Source organism: Microcebus murinus, chromosome 1 (genome assembly GCF_040939455.1).
Source record: "Microcebus murinus isolate Inina chromosome 1, M.murinus_Inina_mat1.0, whole genome shotgun sequence".
In the NCBI taxonomy this organism is placed as follows: Eukaryota; Metazoa; Chordata; class Mammalia; order Primates; family Cheirogaleidae; genus Microcebus; species Microcebus murinus.
In genome coordinates this window covers 4965426-4988800 of record NC_134104.1, presented here as the reverse complement: position 1 = coordinate 4988800, position 23375 = coordinate 4965426, and the positions used below count along the sequence as shown (strand labels likewise).

At 40.5% G+C, this 23375-nt stretch overlaps 1 protein-coding gene across 1 annotated transcript in view; it reads right to left on the bottom strand.

Annotated features, from left to right (window-relative positions):
- Positions 1–23375, bottom strand: part of DSCAM (DS cell adhesion molecule) — a 682487-nt gene that overhangs the window by 235020 nt on the left and 424092 nt on the right. Inside the window, exons 7-8 of the mRNA XM_076000082.1 lie at positions 21162–21458; positions 20086–20361 (exon numbers count right to left, since the gene is read on the bottom strand). Coding sequence (XP_075856197.1) covers positions 20086–20361; positions 21162–21458 — 573 coding nt within the window. The remainder of the gene's footprint in view (positions 1–20085; positions 20362–21161; positions 21459–23375) is intronic.

Sequence of the window (23375 nt, the reverse complement as noted above, 5' to 3'; positions counted from 1 at the left end):
TGAGTCTCCATACAATTCTTAGGACCAATGCTTAGTCTCTCGCTGATCAAAGAGCCTCACCTTGAGCCAAAGTCTACTAAGATCCAGCAATGGGCATTTCCATCTTCCCAGCCCCTTTTCTCACCTACCTCCTTTGCTCTAATCCAGTTAACAAGATCTTTCTTCCCATCCTTTAAGAGGTCTTACCTACTTCATGAAGTCTCCAAACCTTGCATCTACTAATCCTGCTCATTACAGGAAAGCAAGTCCCATGACAGATCTCTGAGAGTTTAGTCCCAATTACACACCCATCTTAAGTGTCATATCCACATGGGACATGCCTGTGACCTGCATAACCACAGAGCTACAAACTGTCCCTTTAAATGAAACCTGCAACTCCAAAAGGATGAGGCTGATGAGTATGTGAGATTTGTGAGTCCAAATCTCATCATCTTGTCACTTCCTGGTCTTCTAACTCCTAAGACTGGTTATTTGTCCAGTTCCACTACGTTATAACACGCTTTCTCAAATTGTAGATTACTGACGCAGTGTGACAGAGTGCTCCACTCTGCACATACAACACAACCAAACTTCTCCTCCACTCACTCCTCTTGTTCAAAACTCTACCAGAATATATGACGTTTATGACTCACATGAGTATAGTGACTTATATACAAGTCCACTTCCTTGAGTAGAGTGACCCAGGAGGGTAGGAGCTATATCAAGTTTATCATTTTATTTCTCATGAGTAGTGGAAAAATAGTGCCTTGTATCTTAATTGCATGATTTGCTTTTTTTTTTTTTTTTGAAAATATCTAGAGTGTCAACATATGGTGAACTTTAGATGACCCTGAAGTCATTAAGAATGACTTAATAGGGACAGGAAGGCAGACACTTGCAGATATAATAATGCCAACACAGCAGGGACAAGAGAGGTCCCTATTCACAGCCTGGTTAGCCCAGGGCCTCAGGACTTCTACATTGTGGTTCCACAGAGCCAACCTTCCCCTGCGTTGCAAGTTGGGTGACAAGACTCAACACCTGGCCTCGTTTATTCAGGCATGGCATTTATGCCAACTCTGAATTGCTGTGCGGGTTTGTTTCCCTGAGATTGGTGACTTCCAGACAGCAGCAGCCGGAGCTGCTTCTGATCACCATGAACTCGGCTGCCAGTCCTGGGGCCCGCACCTGCTCCAGGAGGAAGGGCAGGAGGCCAGGATCCAGGCGGTGTGATGAGGGAGGAAGCAGGACATTGCTGCAGCCAGCAGGTGCTGAAAGAAATCAGAGGCTTTCGTGTGTTTGCATGACCACGGCCTCCATGAGCAGCCTCGCTGGGCCTCTCACTCCTAGCTCCCGTGCGGTTCAGCATGAGCTGATGCCAACTGACATCCAGTCACTGACCTGGGGAAAAGGGCAAGAGCAAGCCAGCAGGGATTCTCCGGCCCCGCCTGCCGGCCGGGAAGGACAAGAAAAAACAAGGCATTGTCCTTGCAGCGTGGTGGAGACGACTTTTAGGATCTATCTTTAAGGTCTCCTTAAAGAAGTGTGTCTTAGGTATATTTGCAACAGCCCAAACCATGCAAGATGGTTTTAATTTTTTAAAATGTTAAAAATATCTATTTTTCTCTAGACATAGATTGAAAATAACACATTTGAAATTTTGTGGTTGAATTAAGTAGGGGTTTGGGGTGTATTTAGAAAAATTCATATTTTTGGAATTATTTAAGGCTTACTCAAATGAGAAGTATTTCTCCCTTAAGGCAGGAGTTATATGCGAAAACAGTAACTGGCATTTGCAGCATTTACTTGGCTTCATTCCAAATTATAAAGAAACATTTTTCTCCATGGACAGAAAAAAAAAAAAAAACCTGGACTAAATCACCCATATTGTTCCTAGTTTCAGAAAGTTACTGAAGGTTACTGAGCCTGCCATGACATGGAGAACTGTTTATGATTAAAGACAAACAAAAAAAAGCTGAATAACGTTCCATTGTGTGTGTCAGTGTGTGTGTGTGTGTATGTAGGTATCACATTTTCCTTACTCATTTCCTTACTCATTCCTTCGCCTACATATCATGTTTCCTCTTAATCTTTAATCTTCATCTTCAATTCCTGGTAATGACAGCAGCACCTCCCAGTTGCAAGAAGCTCAGAATAACGGAAGTGATCCTAGGTGTACATTTCTCCTTGTCTCCCGCCACTGCCGTGGGTTGTCCTGTCTCGTCTACTCCACGTCTCAACACGGCTTACGTCTGCTTCGTTTTTTCCAGATACACTACCATTACCTTTGACCTTACTCATTCCTCTGCCGACGGACACATTGTTATCTTATATTGGCAACTGTGAATGATGCTGCAATAAACGTGGAAGAAGTGTAGATATCGCTTCAACATACTGGTTTCATTTCCTTTGGAGGTATACCCAGTCATGGGATTGCTGGATCATACGGTAGTTCTACTTTTAATTTTTTGATGAACTCCACGCTGCCTTCCATACTGGCTGGACCAATTTGCATTCCCACCAACAGTGCACAGCGATCCCTTCTCTCCACATCCTCACCGATACTTGTCTTTTGACTTTTGGATGATAGCCATTCTGGCAACACAATCATGTAGACAGCGTTTCACAATTCTCACTGAAGGTGAGCACCAATGTCTACAATCTCAGCATGTTTGATCTACAATCCTTAGAACATTATCTCCACTATGGATACTGGTGTGATAAACTCTTTTCTTCACATTATATTGTAATTTTAAACAAGAGGTTGAACTATTTTATTTTCTGGTGTCATTTCATAATGCATGTTTTTTTTTTTTTCTACATAGAATTCATGTCCTTATTTTACTTAGTAAAGACTCCAATATGATCAATGTAGTGCTAGTTTTTTTTCAATTAGTAGAACCCAATTACACAATATTGGTATGATGAACATGATTTATAATTATTGTTAAAGTAATTAAATGAACTGGTAATAGAGTCTCAAAAATAATAAATTTTGTCACTATCTCTGCTCGCTTGTGTGCATTTATTTTAAATATCTAAAACCTAGACAAGTACTTTATAAGAGATTATAAGAGTTCACCTATCTCTGGGCAAAGGGTGGATGTCTCATTCATCTGACGAATCACACGACAGATTAGGAAGGAGACTGAAAATCTTAAATAAGCAGTTCAGCAATTTACATGGAGAGGTGAGCCCCTCGCTAATCATGCCCTAACTGAACGTCTTTCCCGGTGTCCTGGCCTGGCCCGTCCCCCCTCCTTCTCTGCCCCTTAGATCCAGCTGTCAGCTCCCTGGCATTGATTCCTTAAGTCTCGATTTTCAACCAAAAACTCCTTCTCAAGTTTCACGCACGCTTGTTCAGTAGACTGCTAATACCTTCGTCCTGATGTCCCAGGAGCATCTCAAATCCCAAACCAAACATACCACATTTCCCCTTAATCTTTAATCTTCATCTTCAATTCCTCGTAATGACAGCAGCACCTCCCAGCTGCAAGAAGCTCAGAAGTGATCCCAGGTGTACATTTCTCTGCGTCTCCCGCCACTGCCGTGGGTTGTCCTGTCTCGCCTACTCCACGTCTCAACACGGCTTACGTCTGCTTCGTTGTTTTCCAGACATGCTACCATTACCTTTGACTGCAACGTTTTCAACAGTGCTCTAACTACAACAGTGCTCTTCCTATATATCCTCTTTAATCTTTCTGCACTGCAATCCACTTTAAAAACCTCAACCAGAATAATTTCCTGAAACCCTGTGGTGAGCATGTCCCTCTGCTTCAGTGGCTCCACCACCTTTAGGATTATGCGGGAGGTGCCGGACTCCGCAAGGTCTCACGCCTGTCTCCGTGCAGACCAAGGCCTTCGCCCATGGCGACTGTCCTTTGTCTCAACCACACTGACTCCTGCACCCTGTCCCCTTCTCCGTCCCGGTGCCCTGCCCTGGGCCCAGTCTCTCCCCTACCATCTTATAACAGGAAATGCAGCCCAGTCTCCCCCAGCTTCTGGAGACCTGTTCAGGCCCCAGCCCTTTGAGACCCAATTCAGTTTCTCCTGGACATTCTTTTCCGACTCCGGACTTCTAACCCCACCCCATGCCCAGAATTCGCTCCGTCCTTCCATGTCTACTCTCTCTGCTTCTAAAACACCTAATGCATATCCTTTGATGTTGCTGGGCTAAAAATCAGTGCTTTTCTTATTTGCACCTCCCCTCCCCCCGTTCTCCCACAGCCAGTGGTCATGGTTTCTGTTTCTGAATCTACATGGCCCTTTTCTCAAGACATCTGTGACCCCTCCTGCCACACGCTGTGGTTATTTGTAAGTCCTCCCACTGGCCCCACGCTCCTGTTGGCAGTGGCCGTCCTAGAAGCACTTGATCTCGTTTATAGCAGATGCACAAATATCACTTGAACAATTTTTTTTTTAAAAAAAAACAAAAAACCCTAAGACTCAACAAAACTAAAGAGATGTTTTTGAGTGACAAATTGTTGCGATGACAAAGACGTAGTCCGATTATGCCGCAATCACATACTGCGATATTTCTCATTTCTGGTTTGGAATACTGGGCTAATGTCATTACAGAAAGTGGGAGCCATTGAATCACAAAATGTTTTCCGAAAAAGGTGTTTAAAATATACACCTGTAGCCATCTGACACTTAGGTGAGTGACAGGAGTTGAGGAACATGGAGATGCGTTGCCCAGATTCCTCTACAAGACAAGACATGTCACCCTCGATTCAGGGGGTGACGTCAGCGGGCACCCTTTTGGTATCAGCCACTTCAGATGTTGTTTCAGCTGCAGGGGTCCACTTCACCCAAGGACATGACCTTCTGGAGAGCCCTGCATGCAATGGCTGACCGAGGAGGGCCATTGTGCCCAACGTCAGGACAACTTGGAAGGGCTGTTCCTGCTCCACAGCTCCTTGAGGAGTCAGGTGAGACTGTCACTGGCCTGTACCTTCCTTTGTCCAATCTTTCTTCCTTTCCTTCCCTCCCTCAGGTGTTGATCGTAAAGCACTCCTGGATAAACATCCTGCACACTGAACTCCATCTCACACTCTGCTTCCTCAAGAACCTGCCTGCAACAGTGTGCTTCATCTAAAGAAAATTGCATGCACCGTTAATAGCAAAACCAGGTCTGTCTGTGACACTGTGTACTCCCTCCATCCATCCATGTCACTTTAGTTCATTTTATATTGTGACTAGAGGATAATTATCGTGTGTGCTGAGTTCCCTTTCAATAAGACCCGTCTATATGTGATGAACAGTATCTTGCTATTTTCCTGCAAAACAGAAAAGGAAAGATAGAAGCAAGGGAAAAAAAAGTTTGACAGTCTGATTTTAAGATTGCTGCTCATTAACTAAAAAAAAAAATCTGTGCTTGTTTTTACTCATTCAGTTACCCCAAGTTCAGCCAGTGTTCAAAGCTAAAATGTTGTCTTTATAGCTAATATTTGGAATAAATCAGGGATAAGAGTAGCTAACCCTTCTATGATGATTTTTAAACAAGGAAGTTCTTACGTAGGATGCTTATTTTGGACAGCCAGATTGTAAGAGGAGCTATAGAGCCACAAATAATACAACATAAGGAGAAAGGTAAGAAAAATAACCTTTTTTCCCAAAAATTATGTAAAATTGCCAAGTAAGTTACTGGGAAAAAAATCAATTAAAATGTTTTAAGAAAAAATTATCTTCAAGGCATAATGTAGAAATACAATGAAGAAAAACAGGAAAAATTGTTTTCTTCAGTAGAAAAGATGCAAGTTAGACATGACAAAGAAAAAAGATGAACCTCTTGGAATTCAGGTATATAAAACAGTAGAACAAGCTCTGAGAAACATGACTGTATCTCCTGCCAAGGCACTTTCAAGAAAAACTAATTGCCTATACTATTGTCATCCAGATACCCGAAGGCGGATAGGATGGAAGAAATTGCATGGTTTCTTGGGGTGATTCAAGTCTTTGGCCACACAAGATCTTTCTTTTAAGTTTTTATCAAGGAAAATATTTTAGAACCATGATCGGGTTACACTGAAATAGTTTCTTTGCTATTTAAAAATGATGGACAACTTCACAATTCATGGCAATTTCTGTATTTAAACAGAGTCACCATGGTCTGAGGAGGATGACAGGTACGTTTCCCTTGGTTGAGGGTGATGGTGTGTTTATACAGAAGGCTTTGTAATAAAACTGAGTGACTTTCCTGATTCACCCAAGCTGTACGTCTAATAGTAAAAGAAAAATCCATGTGAATCATCAAGGCACCAAGAAAAGGAGACATAGCTCATGTTGTGGAGATTAAGTCTCATCCAGATGGGTTGCTATTGTTTTGTTTTTGTTTATATGGACTTTTGATAGAAACAGAAGCAGGTGACTTCAATCAGAGGTATTGATAGCTATGCTAAATGACAGGGATAAACAAGATTCACAAAAATCACTGACATGCATTTTAAAATTTAGCTTATTTTTTCCAATTATCTCTTTTACAAGAATTGTTCATAATATCAGATTATTTACTTGAGAAGTACTTTCCATAACCTTGACTTAAAAAAGGTCATCTCTCTTTAGAAACTTCGTTATTAATCATAAGTGACTTGAAGTGGCTGCATGTTTTAAGTGCTAAAACATGCCATAGTGAAGACAAGGGTATAAAGATGTAGCTATGATGTTTCAACAGAGCTTTAAGTCAACTAAGTTATTTTGACAAGTTTCAGGATGCTGAATTAGTGATACAATGAAGGAATGATTTTGTTAAATAACTGAAGATAGACCACTAAGAGTCGTGTCCCCCTATATTCCACCCACACAATACTCACATCAACATAAATCTGTGTAAAATGGATTGCATGGACCTACTCTCTATTCTTGCAGGCCAACTAACTGTATGTCCCTCAACAAGTCTCCATACATCTCTCGGTCTGGGTTTCTTCATGAGGATTCACATAGGATAGCTTTCAGCATGACCCATTCTGATTCTTTGAAGGAAAGGTTCAGAGTGAAATCTTCCAGGCATTTTTACCACTTGTAGACAACTTGAAAAATATAGGTTGGCAAAACCAAGGTATTTTGTTCCCAAGCCTAGATCAATACACATAACAAGTAACTAGTTCTTTCTTGAATAAATGAACCAATTCTTTGACGGAATGGAACTTTGGACAATGAAATTCATGTCCATGGATATGTAATTCCAGCATATTTACGACCACTTAGTGAAAACAGAGCCTACTGTAAATAATTGAGAGTCTAGCGCAAACCAAAGACAGCACAAGAAATAAATGGAAAATAGGAAATACTTTTGGTAAAATAACCACTGATATAAGATTAATTAAAATAAACATATATGCTAAATGTGAATCAAAAGTTTCACAGACACAGGATTAAAAGTTGGGTTCGAATAACAAAAGGCTATGAGAACTGAAGAAATGGGAAGAGACACTCAGCAAATGTGAGACGGAAGTGGCACGAAGGGTAATTTGTCAGTCACATAATCCAAGACAAAAAAATCAGAGATTATAGCAGAAAAGTGCAAATCAATCATATTTCATAATATTGACATCCTTTTTATAATTGATCAGGGTAAGGAATAAAAAATAAGCAAAGCTAGAGATGAAGCATAATATCATTATTAATTTTAAGCTAACATATGGATGAAAGCATCCCTAACAAATATAAGGAAAAAATGAACAAGATTTTTAAATGAAACATTTTTAGACGAAACATCCACAGAGAAAGCTGACATTTAATTCGTTTCACAGAGCTGACACTGTCTCTGACAGCTCCATCATGGTATCTCAGGATATGGAGAGGGGAAGAAAACGTGGGTCATTTAATAAACAGTATTGGGGAGACTGATTCAATATAGATAAAGAAAAAATTGTCCCCCACCTTTATGATGTCTATGAACCCTAATGCCGGTTGAAGACCTAAATGTGGACAATGGAAATATAGATACAAAGCAAATACAGAAAAAGACAGGAATGTGTCTTCATGAACTCAGTGACTTCTTAAATAAGATTCCAATGAAGACATTCAAACACAGAGACAGTTTTGGAAAAGATACTCAAAATAATTTCTAACTAATAAGAACTTCATATTTACATTAAGCACTACAGTAAAGCAGGAAGAAATAACAAGATTGATGGCAAATGGGCAAAGAAAATGCTTAGATGGGATGCTCAAACGTCTGGTGAGAGTATAAACAGGCATTCAACCTCAGTAGTGATGGAAGAGAAACAATTAAAATGAAGCTCTACTTTACATCAACTAGATTCGCAACAATTGGAAACACAGATAATAGCAATTACTGGCTGGGAAGTAGGAAAATGGGATCTCTCGTGCGTAGCTGGTGGTAGCATATACTGGTATTAGGAACTTTGGAGAGTGGCTATGCAATCATTAATGAAGTTCAGTTAAAATCTCTGACCTGACAATTCCACTACTTGTCCCATGCTAATATTGCACATGGACACATTTACAGGCTATTCACGGTAGCATGTGTACAGAGTCAAAGAGCTGGGGGGCAACCAAAATGTTTACTCTGTACATAAGTGTGTACCTATGAGACAAACTTATGTACAAATGCTCCCCAAATTGGTGGATCCCTATGAGACAAATGATCCCCAAATTGGTGGATGGTCAAAAAAAAGAGACAAAGCAAAATGAAACAAAATAAGGAACTTGCACGGACCGATGATAACGGTGTGGTATAACCCAAAAGTTAACAAAACAAAACAGAAATCCCAAATCATCAATGGACAGTACCATTAGGTGTTTTTGTTTGTGAGTCCAAAGCTGTGACTCAACAGTGGGACAAGGGTTCCAACAAGGAAGCCTTATCTCCAGGATGGGAGTGGCACTTTCATTTCCTTCCTCCGTTCATTGGGAAATGCCACAGAGCTGTGTTTCTCTGAGCATAAAAAGACACATCAGTGTGTCCTGACAAAGGAAGAGAGCTGCTGAAGTCTGCTGCATACAAAGGAGTTAAACAAACGGGTGTCAGAGATGGCTAGGCGGGAAGACAGGGGCTCACTGTTTTGCACATTTGGGAGCTTCAAAGGGAGAGAGGGGAGCTGTTAAGTGTCACCCTGGGGGGACTAATGGGACCAGAAAGAAGGGAAGAGCTAAGAAGGCAGACTTGTATTCAACAGGAGGAAGAACTGAGGATCATGCCAATGGAGAAACAGAAAGGGCTTAGAGCTTAGTGAAGCATTGCACAGACTGTGTAGGCAGAGCCTAGAAAATGTGGGGTACAGTCTGGGGCCACACCGAGTATCACATGGGAAGCTGGTCTAAGATGAACTCCAAGTTCATTTATGGCCCTAAGATTCTATAATTGTATCATCTACTTACTCATCTGTGAGCACAAACATAATGTGTGTACCTATATACTTATTTATATCTATCTGTACATGAATATAAGGCATATAAATATATGTATATTTAACACATGCATGTGTATTATATTTATACATAATACATCTTTATAAATATAATTCATATAAATGTATGTACATGTGCATAAACTTCACAATTATGTTGAAGTTATATACTTAAACAATTATGTATGCTTTGTAACATCCATATAAAAGATCCTACTGCATGATTTTGAATAATTTAAAGTTGTTCTTTCTGATTTAAAACACCATTATTGGAACATTATTACTAGCACTACCAAAGAGATTTTTTCCTGTGTGTGTGCACATATATGTGTGTGTATTTGCAAAGAAATTAACTATGAGTTAAGCAGCAAAAGCGTAAGTAATGTTCTTGGCATTCTTTTTCCTTTCTCATCTCTAATTCTCTCCTTCTCTAAGTTTCCCATGACTAGCAAGCATAACAAGTATTGCAATACATAATTTCTCATATAATTTTAACTTTAAGTAAAAGAGTTTTATTCTTATATGTTGGTTTTGTATCCTGCAACTTTGCTGAACTCATTTATTAGTTCTAACACACTTTGGTGAAGTCTTTACAGTTATATATATAATCATATCATTTGCAAACAGAGACAATTTAACTTCTTTCTTTCCAATGTGGATGTCTTTTATTTCTGTCTCTTGCCTAATTGCTTTGGCTGGGATGTCCAGTATTATACTGAGTAGAAGTGGCAACAGTGGGCACCCTTGTCTTGTTCCCAATCTTAGAGGAAAAGCTTTCAACTTTTCTCAATTCAGTATGATGTTAGCTGTGGGTTCGTCATATACGACCTTTATTGTGTTGAGGTATATTCCTTCTATATCCCAAAGCACAGGCAACGAAAGCAAAAATAGATAGAATTATATCAAATCAAAAAGCTTCTGCACTGAAAAGGAAAAATCAATAGAATGAAGAGAAAACTTAAAGGATGGAGAAAATATTTGCAAATCATCCATCTGATAAGAAGTTAACATCCAAAATATATAACTTGAACAACTCAATAGCAAGAAAATAAATAACTGAATTTTTAAAACGGACAAAGGCCCTGAATAGATGTTTCTCAAAAGAAGACATACAAATGGCCAAAAAGTATATGAGAAAATGCCCAACATCACTAATCATGAGGGAAATGCAAATTTAAAAAAAAATGAGATATCACATCACACTTGTTAGAATGACCATTATCAAAAAGACAAAAGATTATTATTGGCAAGGAAGTGGAGAAAAAAAACACCTTTGCACACTGTTGGTGGGAATGTAAGTTACTATGGTTATTACGGAAAACAGTATAGAGGTTCCTCAAAAATATGTACCCCCATAATATTCTGAAATAAAAATAAAATAAAATAAAATAAAATAAAATAAAATAAAATAAAACTGCTGTATTATCTAGCAATCCCACTACTAGGTATATATCCAAAGGATATAAAATCATTATGTCAAAGAGATATGTGTATTTCTGTGTTCACCGTAGCATTATTCACAATAGGCAAGATATGGAATCAACCTCAGTGTCTATCCATGGATAAATGAGTAAAGAAAATGTGGCATATGTACACAATGGAATGCTATTAGCCTTAAAAAAAACACAATGAAATCCTGTCTTTGTGACAATATTGGTGAACCTGGAGGACATTATATTAAGTAACATAATTCAGGCACAGAAAGACAACATGATCTCACTCATATGTAGAATCTAAAAAAGATTGAGCTCACAGAAGTAAAGAGTGGAAGGTGGTTATCAGGGTCTGGGGTGTTTGGGGGGACATTGGTCAAAGGATACAAAATTTCAGCTAGACAGGAGGAATAAGTTCAAGGATCTATCGTACAATATGGTGACTGTAGTTAATAATGTACTGTATTCTTAAAAACTGCTGGAAGAGTGAATGTAAACTATCCTCACCACAAAAATGACAACTGTATGAGGAATGCATATGTTAATTAGCCAGATTTAGTCATTCCATAATGTATATATACTTCAAAACATCATGCTGTACATAGGAAATACATACAATTTCATCAGTCAAGATAAAAAAATTATATATATATATAGATAGATAAATATTTATATCACAACAGACCCTATACATGGCCTTTTCCCCCCTCTAGTTAAGGTAAAGCAATTTGAGATATTTATAAAACATTTAATAAAGTGATTATTTTAAATTAAGAAAGGTACCTGCTCCATTTTCTAGAACAGAAGAATTATAAGTCATTCTAAATCCAGGACAAACCCGTCTGAAGGAAAGTGTAAACTGAGTTCCGAGTTCAGTCCTGACATCCTACATCGCTTCTGTAGACTCGAGAGCATAAATCCCCAGGTGTGCTGAGCAAACGCATCCACTGGAGAATGCTTTATGCATGAGTGCTGCCTTTGGGAGTTTAGAAAGGAGGGACAGTGAAAGTCCCCACTTCAGTAGCCTTCAAATTAACAAAGAGAATTTAAATTCCCATTTGAAATCATGCGTTACTACAAAGGGATTATATATTTAATGCACGACTGTAATATTCTCCCCTGGGTCTATTTTTCTCTTATATCATTTACAATGGAAGCTCTGCATTCCCTAAGTAGTTGTTGAAGAATAAATATAAAAATTTCGGGGAAGACTGCAATGCATGGCCACACACAAACAACGCCAGCCAACAGGACACTAAACTAAACATTGTTCAACTTTAATGAGGGAATAAAGAGAAAAGTAACCACGAGATGTTGTGCTTTCTACAAACAGTAGCTAGAGTAGTTGCAATAGAGAGTGGGGAAAAAATGACAGGTAAAGAAAGATTCTTCCTCCCTGGCAGAGTTGAGTTTGGGATTCGGTGGAGGCTGATGGGGCTCTGGGAGGAGCAACAAACGAATAAATGCCAGACAATGGGAGTGGGGGCACTGCCAAGGGTGCTTCCGTGCACAAAGCCGTCCCTCCCCCTGGGCCAGATGGCATTAGTCGTCAGGAGCCCTTGAAGAAGGATGGCATTGGAAGGCTGCATTCCTGCCACTCACATAGAGACAGGAGAACGGGCCCACTCCTGGCGCCATTTTAACTTTAGCCCCCACTCCCCCCGACTGTCCCGCCAGCAACGCAGCAGTGAGACAGTGATGGCGGCAGATGAGATCCAGCACAGGACAAAGAGCTGCAGTGGAAGCAGGACTTTTACGTCACAATGCGCAGAACAGTGTCCCTGTTAGGCTACAGCAGGCAAAGGGCCACTACCACGAGAGTCGGAAACCCTGGTGAGGACATCTAGTTCTCCCTTCTCCCTTGAAGGAGCACCTGGGGAGACGTCATCTCAAGTTAGAGTGGGAAAGCCTTGCAAACACAGAAACGGGATGCAATGTGGGAAAGTGGACGTTCACCATTGCTCTCTGCATTGCTAGCGTCACCATCTTATCTCATTATTGGAAAACATTAATTTAGAAAAACCACAAAATATAATTCTGAAAACTTGATGGATGTGTCTTAGACACTCATCCACTTACAGTTCCAACTGCCTTTCTCTACTAATGTCAGTTAGCCGGCTCCCCCAAATCTACATTTCGAAATTCCCATGGTCTGAATCCGGAAGCATGGTCCACAGACACTTTCTACCAAGCCCTGCCCTTCAGGTTTCGGATCAAGCCACTCAGATTCTGGATCACGTGCCTCAGCCTCTCTGTCATTCAAACTAGAACACGTGGAGTCACCTTGTGGGCCTCATATGCCCTCTCTCACTAAATCCAGTACCTTCCTTTTATAATATCTCCCCAACTTAACGAACTCTATCTCTCTTATCTTAGTCTCTCAGTATGTTTTGCCTGATTTTTAAACAGTCTTCTCTGTTGACTTTTTAAATAGCTTTTTCTTCCTGGGTTGCCTTCCCTCTCCTGATTCCCACCATGGCTTTCCACTGCAATATGAGTTATTTTTCTAAAAGTCACCAAAGGGTCGTGCTGGAATTGAAGACCCGCGCTTGAGCCTTGACTGCATTTCTAGACGACTTTGTGCAAATCTCTCTCTCCTCTGTTCTGTTTCTCTGATTATGCTTTGTCTACATGACAGAGCCACTGCTGAGTATTAATTACGGTGACACATATGAAAGTGTTTTGTAAACTACAGTGTTTCATATAAATATAAACAGAAGGTGACATTTTTATCTAGCAGCCAATTAACTTTCCTGGAAGTGTTGGTCCCCGGCAATTAAAACACTCAATTAGGCACCGTTCAAGTTCAACGTGGCACCTAAAAGGGGAAAGACAGGGCTTTGAAATGTGTTAAATATAAAACTGCTCGTGGAGTTGGAATGAAGTGAAAGAAGGGATTTGGACTTTTATTTCTGCCTATCTGTCTGAAGGCAGCAAAACTGCACTTCTGGACAGTTAAATATACTTCAGAACTGCTTAAGATCAGCCACCATCAATAATAAGCATGTTATTTATATCAATATTTGGGTTTTTTTTTTCAAAATTTCCCAGCATATGCTGCAAAATAAGCAGAAAGGTCATGATTATTACCAAAAAAAAGACATGATGGAAAAATAGTATTGTTTCCAAATGCCATCTAAACACATCTATACACACATTTTACCACTATATTCAGTGCAAAGGAAGAACCTCCCTGGAAACAAGATAAGTTTGTGCAGTTTGCTGCAATATTGCTGGGATCAAGCGGGTCCACTGCCACTTTCAAAGTGAGCCAACTTCTGAGGCATCAGGTCTGCTCTTCTAAAATTACCCGGATGAAATAAACACTCCTCTAGTCTAATAGGAAAGGTCATGGCGCTGCACTTGGAGGAACAAAATAGGAAAGACTGTTTTCCACTCCCGGTCGACGGGGAGAGCCAAAGTCCTAAGTTTTCTCTTACAATTTAATTGATTCCTTACCTTCTTTCCTAACGTCCCATCATAGAAAATAGCGAAGGTTATTAATTTCTAAAACGTCTCGATGAGCTATCATCTTGGCCACCCGAGTGTGATTTCATTTACATACTTCATTTCAAAATATTTTAAAATGCAAAGGTAAGTGTGCAGAAGCCAATTTGGTTAAGATCTTTCTAACATGTGAGTGCAGGCCATAGTAGTTAATGGTGCATAATTGTTGCTGGGTATTGAAAGTTAGAAGTCATCTTAAGCAAGAAATTTAAGTGGTAACTTAAAACAAAATTGCTGCTGAACATGTCTTTGCTAGAGTGCCACACGTGTGAGCATGGAGGGCGGAGCATGTAGAAGCATGCACGTGAGCATGCGGAAATTCAGAACTTACTACTTTGCATTAGGTAAGTCCTAGACAGGCTTACGCAGAATTATCCTACCTGCCCAGGTTGCAGTTTACCATTGAGTATCTAGAGTTTCATTTGTCTCCATAGCCAAGATGAAAAATAAAAATAAGGTGGTATACCCTGCAGTATTATTGATTGACAGCCAACAATTGCATTTTAGTCTGTAAAACACTCCTTAAAAGAAAACTTGTCCTGAAGCAAAGATTAACAAAAATGTATGCACTCTCACTCTGCCCAGACATGTGAACAAAAAATTAATTTATATCTAATGAACACTAAGTGGACTCATATGTTCTGAGCAAGTTCTGTCTTCCCAGCTTCTTGGCAAACCTACCGTTAAAGTCCTTCCAACTACATGCCTGTTAGTGCATGAAATTCTCATACTGTGGGGCCACAGAGTGATCCAATCTGCCATCTGGAAGGCTCTTATTGGCGATTGCCAGAGATGGCTCTAATTTTGTATATTGGACTGCCGTGAGTTTCATAGACATCTATTTGGTTTCACAATAATCTTGCATCTGGAGGGCGTCCTGCTTTCTTGGTGGTCGTGATTTGATGGCCACACCCGATATTTCCTCCTACTCTGCCTGTCTCTTCCCTGCTCTCCTGTCTCCGAGGTCTTTGCTTGGCTTCCATTGCCCAGTGCTGCTCTTTTTAAGCCCTGTGGTTGGTTTCCTTTAGGGAGAATTCTTAGCAGTCGGATACAATTCATTTTCTGAAGTATTGATCTGCTCTGGGTCTTTCTTTATCGAGCACACATTTTAATGAGAAAAGGGAGTAAACGTTTTGAAGTCACTATTGTCTTGTTCATGTTGAATTCACTGTCTGAAGACAGCTTGGAATGTCTGTTGTTTTTGTTTCCCTCCTTCTTTGGAAAACTCGGTCTTCTCCCGGCTCTGGTGGTGGGCGAGGCAGCAGCCTGTCCAGGTACCCCATGGCTCCGGTGCAGCAGGTGGTCCAGGAATGGGCTCGTGGCTTAGAGAGAGCCAGCCAGTTGGTCTCTGGGATTGTCCTACATGGATTGTCATGGAAGAGCTGTTTCCTGTGCAAGTTGCAGAGGGGCAAGTGAGTGCAGAGAGATCCCAGCCCAGTGTCCCGTCACAAGGGGAAAGTGCTGTGAGGGAGGTAGGCTGGTGTTCGGAGGGACGTACAGCAGAGAGAAGGTTCAGGCAACAGGCAAGGGTCCAGGCCAGGCCTCCCGAGACCTCTCCTGCCTCCGCCCCTCCCACACCTTGGCTTAACTTGCCCCTGTGGCTCCAACCCAGAACACTCCCCCAGAACACTCCTGTAACCCGTCTGCCCCAGAACACTCCTGTAACCGTGGTTGTTTAAGCCAATTTGATTTGGGTCCCTGCGCTTGGCAACCAGCAATGTCATGGGCCACACATTATTCATGCCAATCTAGGAAATTTAAAAAGGGACAAGTTTAAGTTTCAAATGGTCCCTGTCTTAACTTTTGCCAGACTCTTGGTGAATAGGATTTAATGTGAGTCTTACCGAGGGTTCAGTAAGTCTGTCCATGCAGAGTTAAAATCTGCAATGAAGCACATAAACTCTCCCGAGGGTCATATCCAGGCCAGGGTGTTGCACAATGTTTGTTGCTGGTGTCACCCATCTGCAGCCCAGATCTCCGAACTCCAGGTTCACGCGTCTAACTTCCTTCTCAACCTGTCCACTTGTTTGTCTAATGCATATTCCAACCTCAACGCATCAAAAACTGGGACCCTGACTTCCTCCCTCAAACCGCTTTACTATGTCTTCTGCTGACTCAGTAGAAAGTGGAGCCGGCCTTTCCACCGCTCAGGCCGACATCTTGGTACGATCCTTGATGTCTTTATTTCTTTCACAGCCGCATCCAGGCCATTAGGAAATCCTACTGACTAGGCCTTCAAATGCACCCACAGTCTGTCTTCTATGCACCACCTACCCTGCTCTCCCTCTGGTCCAAGCTGCCCCACCTCTCACTGGACTTGCTTTCCAACAGGTCACTCTGCTCTGCTGCTCCTTCCCCTGTACTCTGTTCTCAGCATGGCAGTCAGAAGCATCCTTTATTTTTATTTTTTGAGAGACAAGTTCTCACTGTGTTGCCCAGGCTGGCGTGCGGTGGCTATTCACAGGTGTGGTCATAGTTCACTGCACCTTGGACTCCTGGCCTCAAGGGATCCTCCCTCCTCACCCGCTCCGGTAGCTAGGACTGCAGGTGCACACCACCGTGCCCAGCTACAAGCATCCTTTTAGAACCTAAGTCAGGTAATGCGATTCAGAGAAAAACTCCAAGTCCTTAAAACCCAAGTCCTGGTCTACTAGGTCCTCCATGAAAAAACCCTCCCACTTTTGACTCAAAGCTTATTAATTTCGTCTTGTTCACTTGGCTCCTGCCACACTAGTCTCTCTGTTATCCCTCCAGCTTGCCAGGCACACCCTCTCACTGTCATTGTTCTATCTGATCCCTTTGCCCAGAATGTCCTTCCCCCAGATCCGTTTGCTCTCTTACTCCCCTCTGCATCTTTGTTCAATCTCACATTGTCAAAGAAGCCTTTCCTGATCACCCTGTTAAGTTTTGCAAACCCCAAATCCCAGCAACTTCCCCACTCTCAACAGCTAGCTACTTTTTACCAGCCAACTATAATGAAACACTGTGTCAGGCAGTATTTTCCTTTTTTGTCTGGAAGTCCTTGAAAAGGAGCTGGCAACTTGTATACTACGTAATGCATGCTTGGAAGGAAAGAAGCTCCTGAAAACAACGATTTTATTGAATTATTTCCTCAAGTCTTAGATGCATAGGTTACAAAAGCCAATAAATCCCTCTTTTAGACATAAGCTACTTTGAGTTGGTTTCTGTCACTTCAAAAAGATCAGTATTAATGCGCCGATTAATACTGGTCTGATAAATTTTAAGAATAAAAGTCCATGATTTGAATGGGCTTTGTTTAAATTTATGTCTCCTAAAATTTAGCATTAGATTATTTATACTTATTTGTCCAATGGTTATACTTCTGACAATTTTTCTTAAAAGAAATCTTAAAAGCCAAAGTCAAAGGCCAATGTATAAAGAAGTTCACTTGCTATATCATGCATAATGATTAAACATTAGAAATACATTACATAACACTACTCCCTCCTTGCTTAAAAAGGAAAAAAAAATTAAAAAAAAAAAGAAGAAATACATTACATTTTTAGGATTTAGCTTAGATATTTTCATAAATTTAGCTCTCAGACCTCTGGGGAATCCCTGAGACCATTTAGGGGGTTTGCAAGAAGAAAACCTTTTTTCATTAAAATACTAAGATATGATTTGCCTTTCTCTCTGTGTTGATATTTGCACTGCTGGAGCAAAAACAATGGGGTGGGGGTGAGACTTCTGGGACCTTAGCACAAATCACCACAGTGACACCAGAATGTACTAGTAGTCATTGTGCTGTTTACTACTACATACCTGAGTTTTGTTTTATTAGGACAAATTCATTTAAAAACACTTGATGGAGCAACAAAAATAACACTGTTATTAAATCTTGACCTTTAGGCTCATGTCATTTTCAATGTTCTATGTTCTTTGTAATAAAATGGGAAGGACACACAAAGTATTTCTGCTGCCAACTGAGCAGAATGTTTGTCTTAAAGCAAAGTACTTGTATGCTTGTTTGAGTTACAAACTCAACTAGTTCCTTTTTTTTTCTTCATGAAATTCCAGCTACCTAAAAATTAGAGTTACTCAGACTTGTCTATTCGGTAAACATTTTCTTGAAAGAGAAAGAAATAAGCCCATTACTCCTAAGATCACAATTAACAGTGCTTGTTGCAAATAATAAAATTCAAACTCTCAGGCCAAAAATAGAATTTTAGAATACTTCTATCTGCCACCATGACCTTGACAGCTTACTGATACTTGAAGACTTTTCTGATAAGACCATGGTGACATTTACAAATGTGATATTTTGGTATTGTATAATGAATTGTGTCAACATATGGAAGATCTAATCATGTGTGGGTAAACTATTCATTCAAAAGGCATGATAGACCAATGAATTTTAAGATGGCAGAGTACAAAAAAATTAATTTATTGATACAGTATCTGATTCTCTATTGCAACTATTAAAATACTGCCATGTTTTCATTCTATGCATAGTGTTAAGTACTCTCAGGTAACTTTTCTGCTTTATTCACTTGCTTTATTTGTTTACTTTTTGTCTGTCCTGACTGAAAAAGAGAGCTCTGTGAGGGAAAGGACCTTGTCTACCTTTTTCACCGCTGTATTTCTCAGTGCCTGGAGCAGTGCCTGCATGGAGCAGGTGTTTTGTAAACGATGGTTGAAGAAATAAACACAACCACAAGATGAACTTTTATGCACTATTACCAGCCTGGCTTATCAAGAATTTCTAATGATTGGAGAAAATTCTTGAGATACATGGTTATTGAAAAAAGATTCAAAATTATTTACCTGCAAGGATTTCTAATGTATAATGCACAATACATATTCTATAATATCATGCATAGCATTATATATTTTATTTGTGTGTGTGTGTAGGTATTCCTAAAACAGTAAAACTAACAGGGTTTGTGGAAGAAAGAAAGGTTGAGGAAAACCATGGAAAACTATGCGACTTTGTAACCAGGACACTAAAAGACAACTATTGATAACCTGGAAAGACAACTTGGGCAGCTCAGACAGGCAGCTCAGTATCTCTAGAGATTGCTTCTGCAGGGTTTGGAAATTGTTTTATAACAGGTTAGATCTATTTTTATGACCTACTTCGTGTAGATTATTTATGTAATTAATTTTTTTTTATTTCATATTCAGCTAAGGAAACTGACTTGGGGGAATAGAAGAAAAGAGTTCTTCTCAGGGTCCACATCCTTGGGTGGGTCTTGTCGCCCTTGTCACTTTATCGGTCTTTACCGGTAAAGAGATCGGGGATGAACTGCAGCATCTCCGAAGATCATCCTGACAGTTAGAGCCCATGACAATCCACATCATGATGTGAAGAATAATTTAAACATACACTTCCTATACCGTTGCTTTGATCTGCCTGTCTACTCCGGATGAGAAGTTTGTTTGAAACCCTCATCCATCAACAGAAAATCTCTTCCAGTTGGGGTTCTACAAGAACTCGCTTTTAGGGGGTTTTAGGAAAAGAAATACCTGCGTATTTGCCCAAGCCAATGATGGGCTGCTTCTTTTTTCTATGGCAACGTTAACAGCACTGTGTCCTCTGGGAAACCCAGCTAAAACTTCACGTGGAGAGAAAATTACATCAACTCTAGGTCCTGCAAACACACACTCAGTAGTAAGGAGAACATCTGCTGTAACATGTAAGTCTTCAGTCTTCACAGCATTCCTACTCTAGATATGCAGATTTTTTTGACTGCCCCTCTCCTAATCGTTGGCCTAGTGAAACAGCGGGGCTCTACAGAGTGGGGTGTGCGGAGACGGGGAGCACGGCTTACCTTTCACCGTGACGTGGACGCTCTGGCTGGTGGACAGCTGCGGCTGCACCAGCACGTTGCACGTGTACTCCCCCTCGTCCACTTCCTTCTGCACGTCGGAGAGCTTGAGGGTCCCGTTGTTCTCAAATGCCACTTGGCGGTGGTTAAAAGGAAGCAGGTTAGAGTTCTTGTACCATTTGATGGAGTAATACGGGTAGCCAATGACTCGACAGTGGATGTACGTGTCCCGCCCTGCTATCGCCGTGATATTTTTCATTGGTCGGATGCTTGCAGGCCCTGGAGAGACACACAAAGAAACTCTTGAAAATAATTTAAGTGTACATGCCAGGTGGGGAAATGGGCACACTTTTTTTTTTTTTTCCTGGAGTTAAAAAATAATGTGTGGATTATTTTCATGTAAGCATATCTTTTTCAGTTAAAGAAATGTTTTTGCATGTGGCATTTTCTCCTAAGGGGTTTTTTTATTATTATTATTATTTGTCCTTTTCTTATTTTCAAATGAGTCGGATAGGTGTTAAATACTTTATCAGCTACTTAAAATGTGAATTACAAGATAAAAGGCAACCTGACCAGTAGAAGGTAGCTAGTCTACACTGAACGACCATCCGCTCTTGGTGGAGACACCGGTGGCAGTTGAGGGATTGTTTAACTCCCCCGGGGTGGAGATGGAGGTTATGCCATGTTGCACCATGAATGCAAGTTTAATACCATGGACATGGAGGGTTACCATGGATGTCGAAGAAAGGAAGAAAAGGAGAAAGGAAAAAGCATGCACAGCATAAACCAGGACAGGAAAGATCGAGTGGACAACTCTAGGAGTAGAAAAGGGGAACAAGCTGACTAGAGAAACCAAAATGTCCAAATTTCCAACATTGACCCAGTCAGTGCCATTCCTGAGTAGGAAGGAAAGGGGAGGAAGTGGGAAGCAACAGTTAACCTGTTTTGGCATTCCAAGACTCAGCTCGGTGCATGCAGAAACCTTCTCCTCCACTACAATGAGTTATGTGTGTTGGTTTTTTTGTTTTTTGTTTTTTGGTTTTTTTTTTTTTTTTTTGAGGAGCTGATTTGACAAGCACCTCTTACGTTTATTCGAGCCTGGTACAGGACGACTCCCGCCGAGTTGTTGGCCGTGCAGCGGTAGACGCCCCCGTCCCGCACCTGGGAGCTGGAGATGTTCAGGTAGCTGACCACGTTCCCCTCCGACGTGATCATCTGGCTTATGCGGTGGCCGCCACCCTTCAGGATTGGGTCGTCGTCCAGCGTCCACGTGATGGTGGGCAGAGGCGTCCCCTTCACGTTGCACATGAGGGAAACCGGCTCTGCTGGACTCACCACCTTCTCACTGAAGGCAGAAATAATTTTGGGAGTTCCATCTGCAGGGAAAACAAATTGTGCAAGGAAGTGGCACATACAGATAATTAAACAGCTCCCAAGTACACTCACTCAGTGGCTAGGAGGCAGGGGCAGCAGTTAAACGCTGCCCACAGAGGTCTGGGTTTTACAGATAAAGTGAAATCCCAATCAGAATGAGATTTCACTACTTTCAAAACTGGTAAGCATCGATCTTTAGCAGGCTTCTCTAAGTCACTTTTACTATTTCCTGATGGTCGTACCAAGAGCAATGACAGTGCACCCCAGATGTTCAGGATAAACGGTGGCAGCTCCCAAGGAGTCTCCAGTTCAAAACTCATATATCCCCCCCCCCACAAAGTTATAAACAGAGAGGAAATCCAGCCCCCACTCCAAAAAATATTCGCAGTCACTTTAGCTTTTTACTTCCCTCAAGTTATTTAGGGATTTCTCACTAGAGAATTGTTTAGAGGAATAAAGGAAACTACTGGGAGACTGATTATCTCATATTCATCATTTTCTCATAGGAAATAATCTTTTATGGTTTTAATTACAAATGGTAATTACATGTAAATTTCCATGAAGTCTCTGAGAACGGGTAGAAGCTAAATAAAGTTTGTATTAAATATTATGTGTTAAATATCTCTAAAAGTATCATAAGGAGGGTGGCCATATAATTTGACATCCAATCTGGGACAATTTTGAGATTGAAATGGGTACTGCTAATAATTATGCCAAAAGAACAGGCATGACCCAGAAATGTCACAAGCAAACTATGATCTTAATCTTAAGAGAAGTCGCCATTGGAATTTCTTATATGTTTAACAAAGATCAAATTTTCATATTCCATTATTTTTCTGTCACATAACTGGACTATTTTCCTCTTATTGTAGATAAAAATGACAAATGCGTGTTGCTTTTTAATGTGTATTTCCACTAAAAAAGAGATACATGCCTATTAAAGGAAATGTATGAAAATCAAAAGAATGAAAGTTACCAATAGGCCAACCAGCCTCAGGCATACAAATCAACATTGTGACACACTTTTTCTAGGCATAAGTGGGTCATTTTGACATAATCGTGACCACATGCAACAGGATTTCTGAGTCTGGTAATAAACCTTGCTAGAGGGGATGTGTTTTGTTTTATAAAAGGATTTTTGTGTTCCCTTAAAGGATTTGTCCTATGATGATTAACAGGTTTTTTTTTTTTTTTTAGTTTTTAATTTTGACTATAAAAGTAATATATCTTAGTTGAAAAATTGGAAAGTATAGATAAAAGCAAGGGGGGAAAACACAATTGAGGATAGCTTGTAAGTCCGTCAGGGAAAGCTAACTGTTAATAGTTCCAAATAACCTCGAGGAAAGTGTCACTTTGCAGCTGGGTTCTGTGGCCGGGCAGGCCAGCTGTGGGGGTCCTTGTGCCGGTCGGGGGGAGCTGTCTACATTCTTCTACCATCTATTTGTTCCCAAATTCCTGATCTCACATCTCCAGTCCAACTCTTGTCTCAGGTGGCTGGAGAAGGCCCCTGAGTAGGATTTTTTTCCCCAGATGCATTCCTAAGTAGCATATGACAGTGTCCTTGGATTGCAAGCATTTGTCTTTTATGATCAGAGATGAATAAAGAACTTTAAAATATTAAAATGAAAAATCTGTGCTTTTGCCTTATAAGACTCTGAAGACACTGCCTCATCATACTCCGTATTTAAATTTACAGAGAAGTTAGATGTGATCGTGATTGCTATTCATGGTACATAACCTGTCCTTAATGCTTGGGAGGATCGAGGTTATTTTTGTTTGTCCTCCTAATTCCTCCTAATTTTTGTAGGCTGTGTTTAGCTGTAAATTTCTTGGCACTGATTTTATAGTAAGCACTGTAAATTCAAGTGTTTTTATCTGTTTAGAAAAGTGTTCTTGACTTTGATATTTTTGAAGAGTTA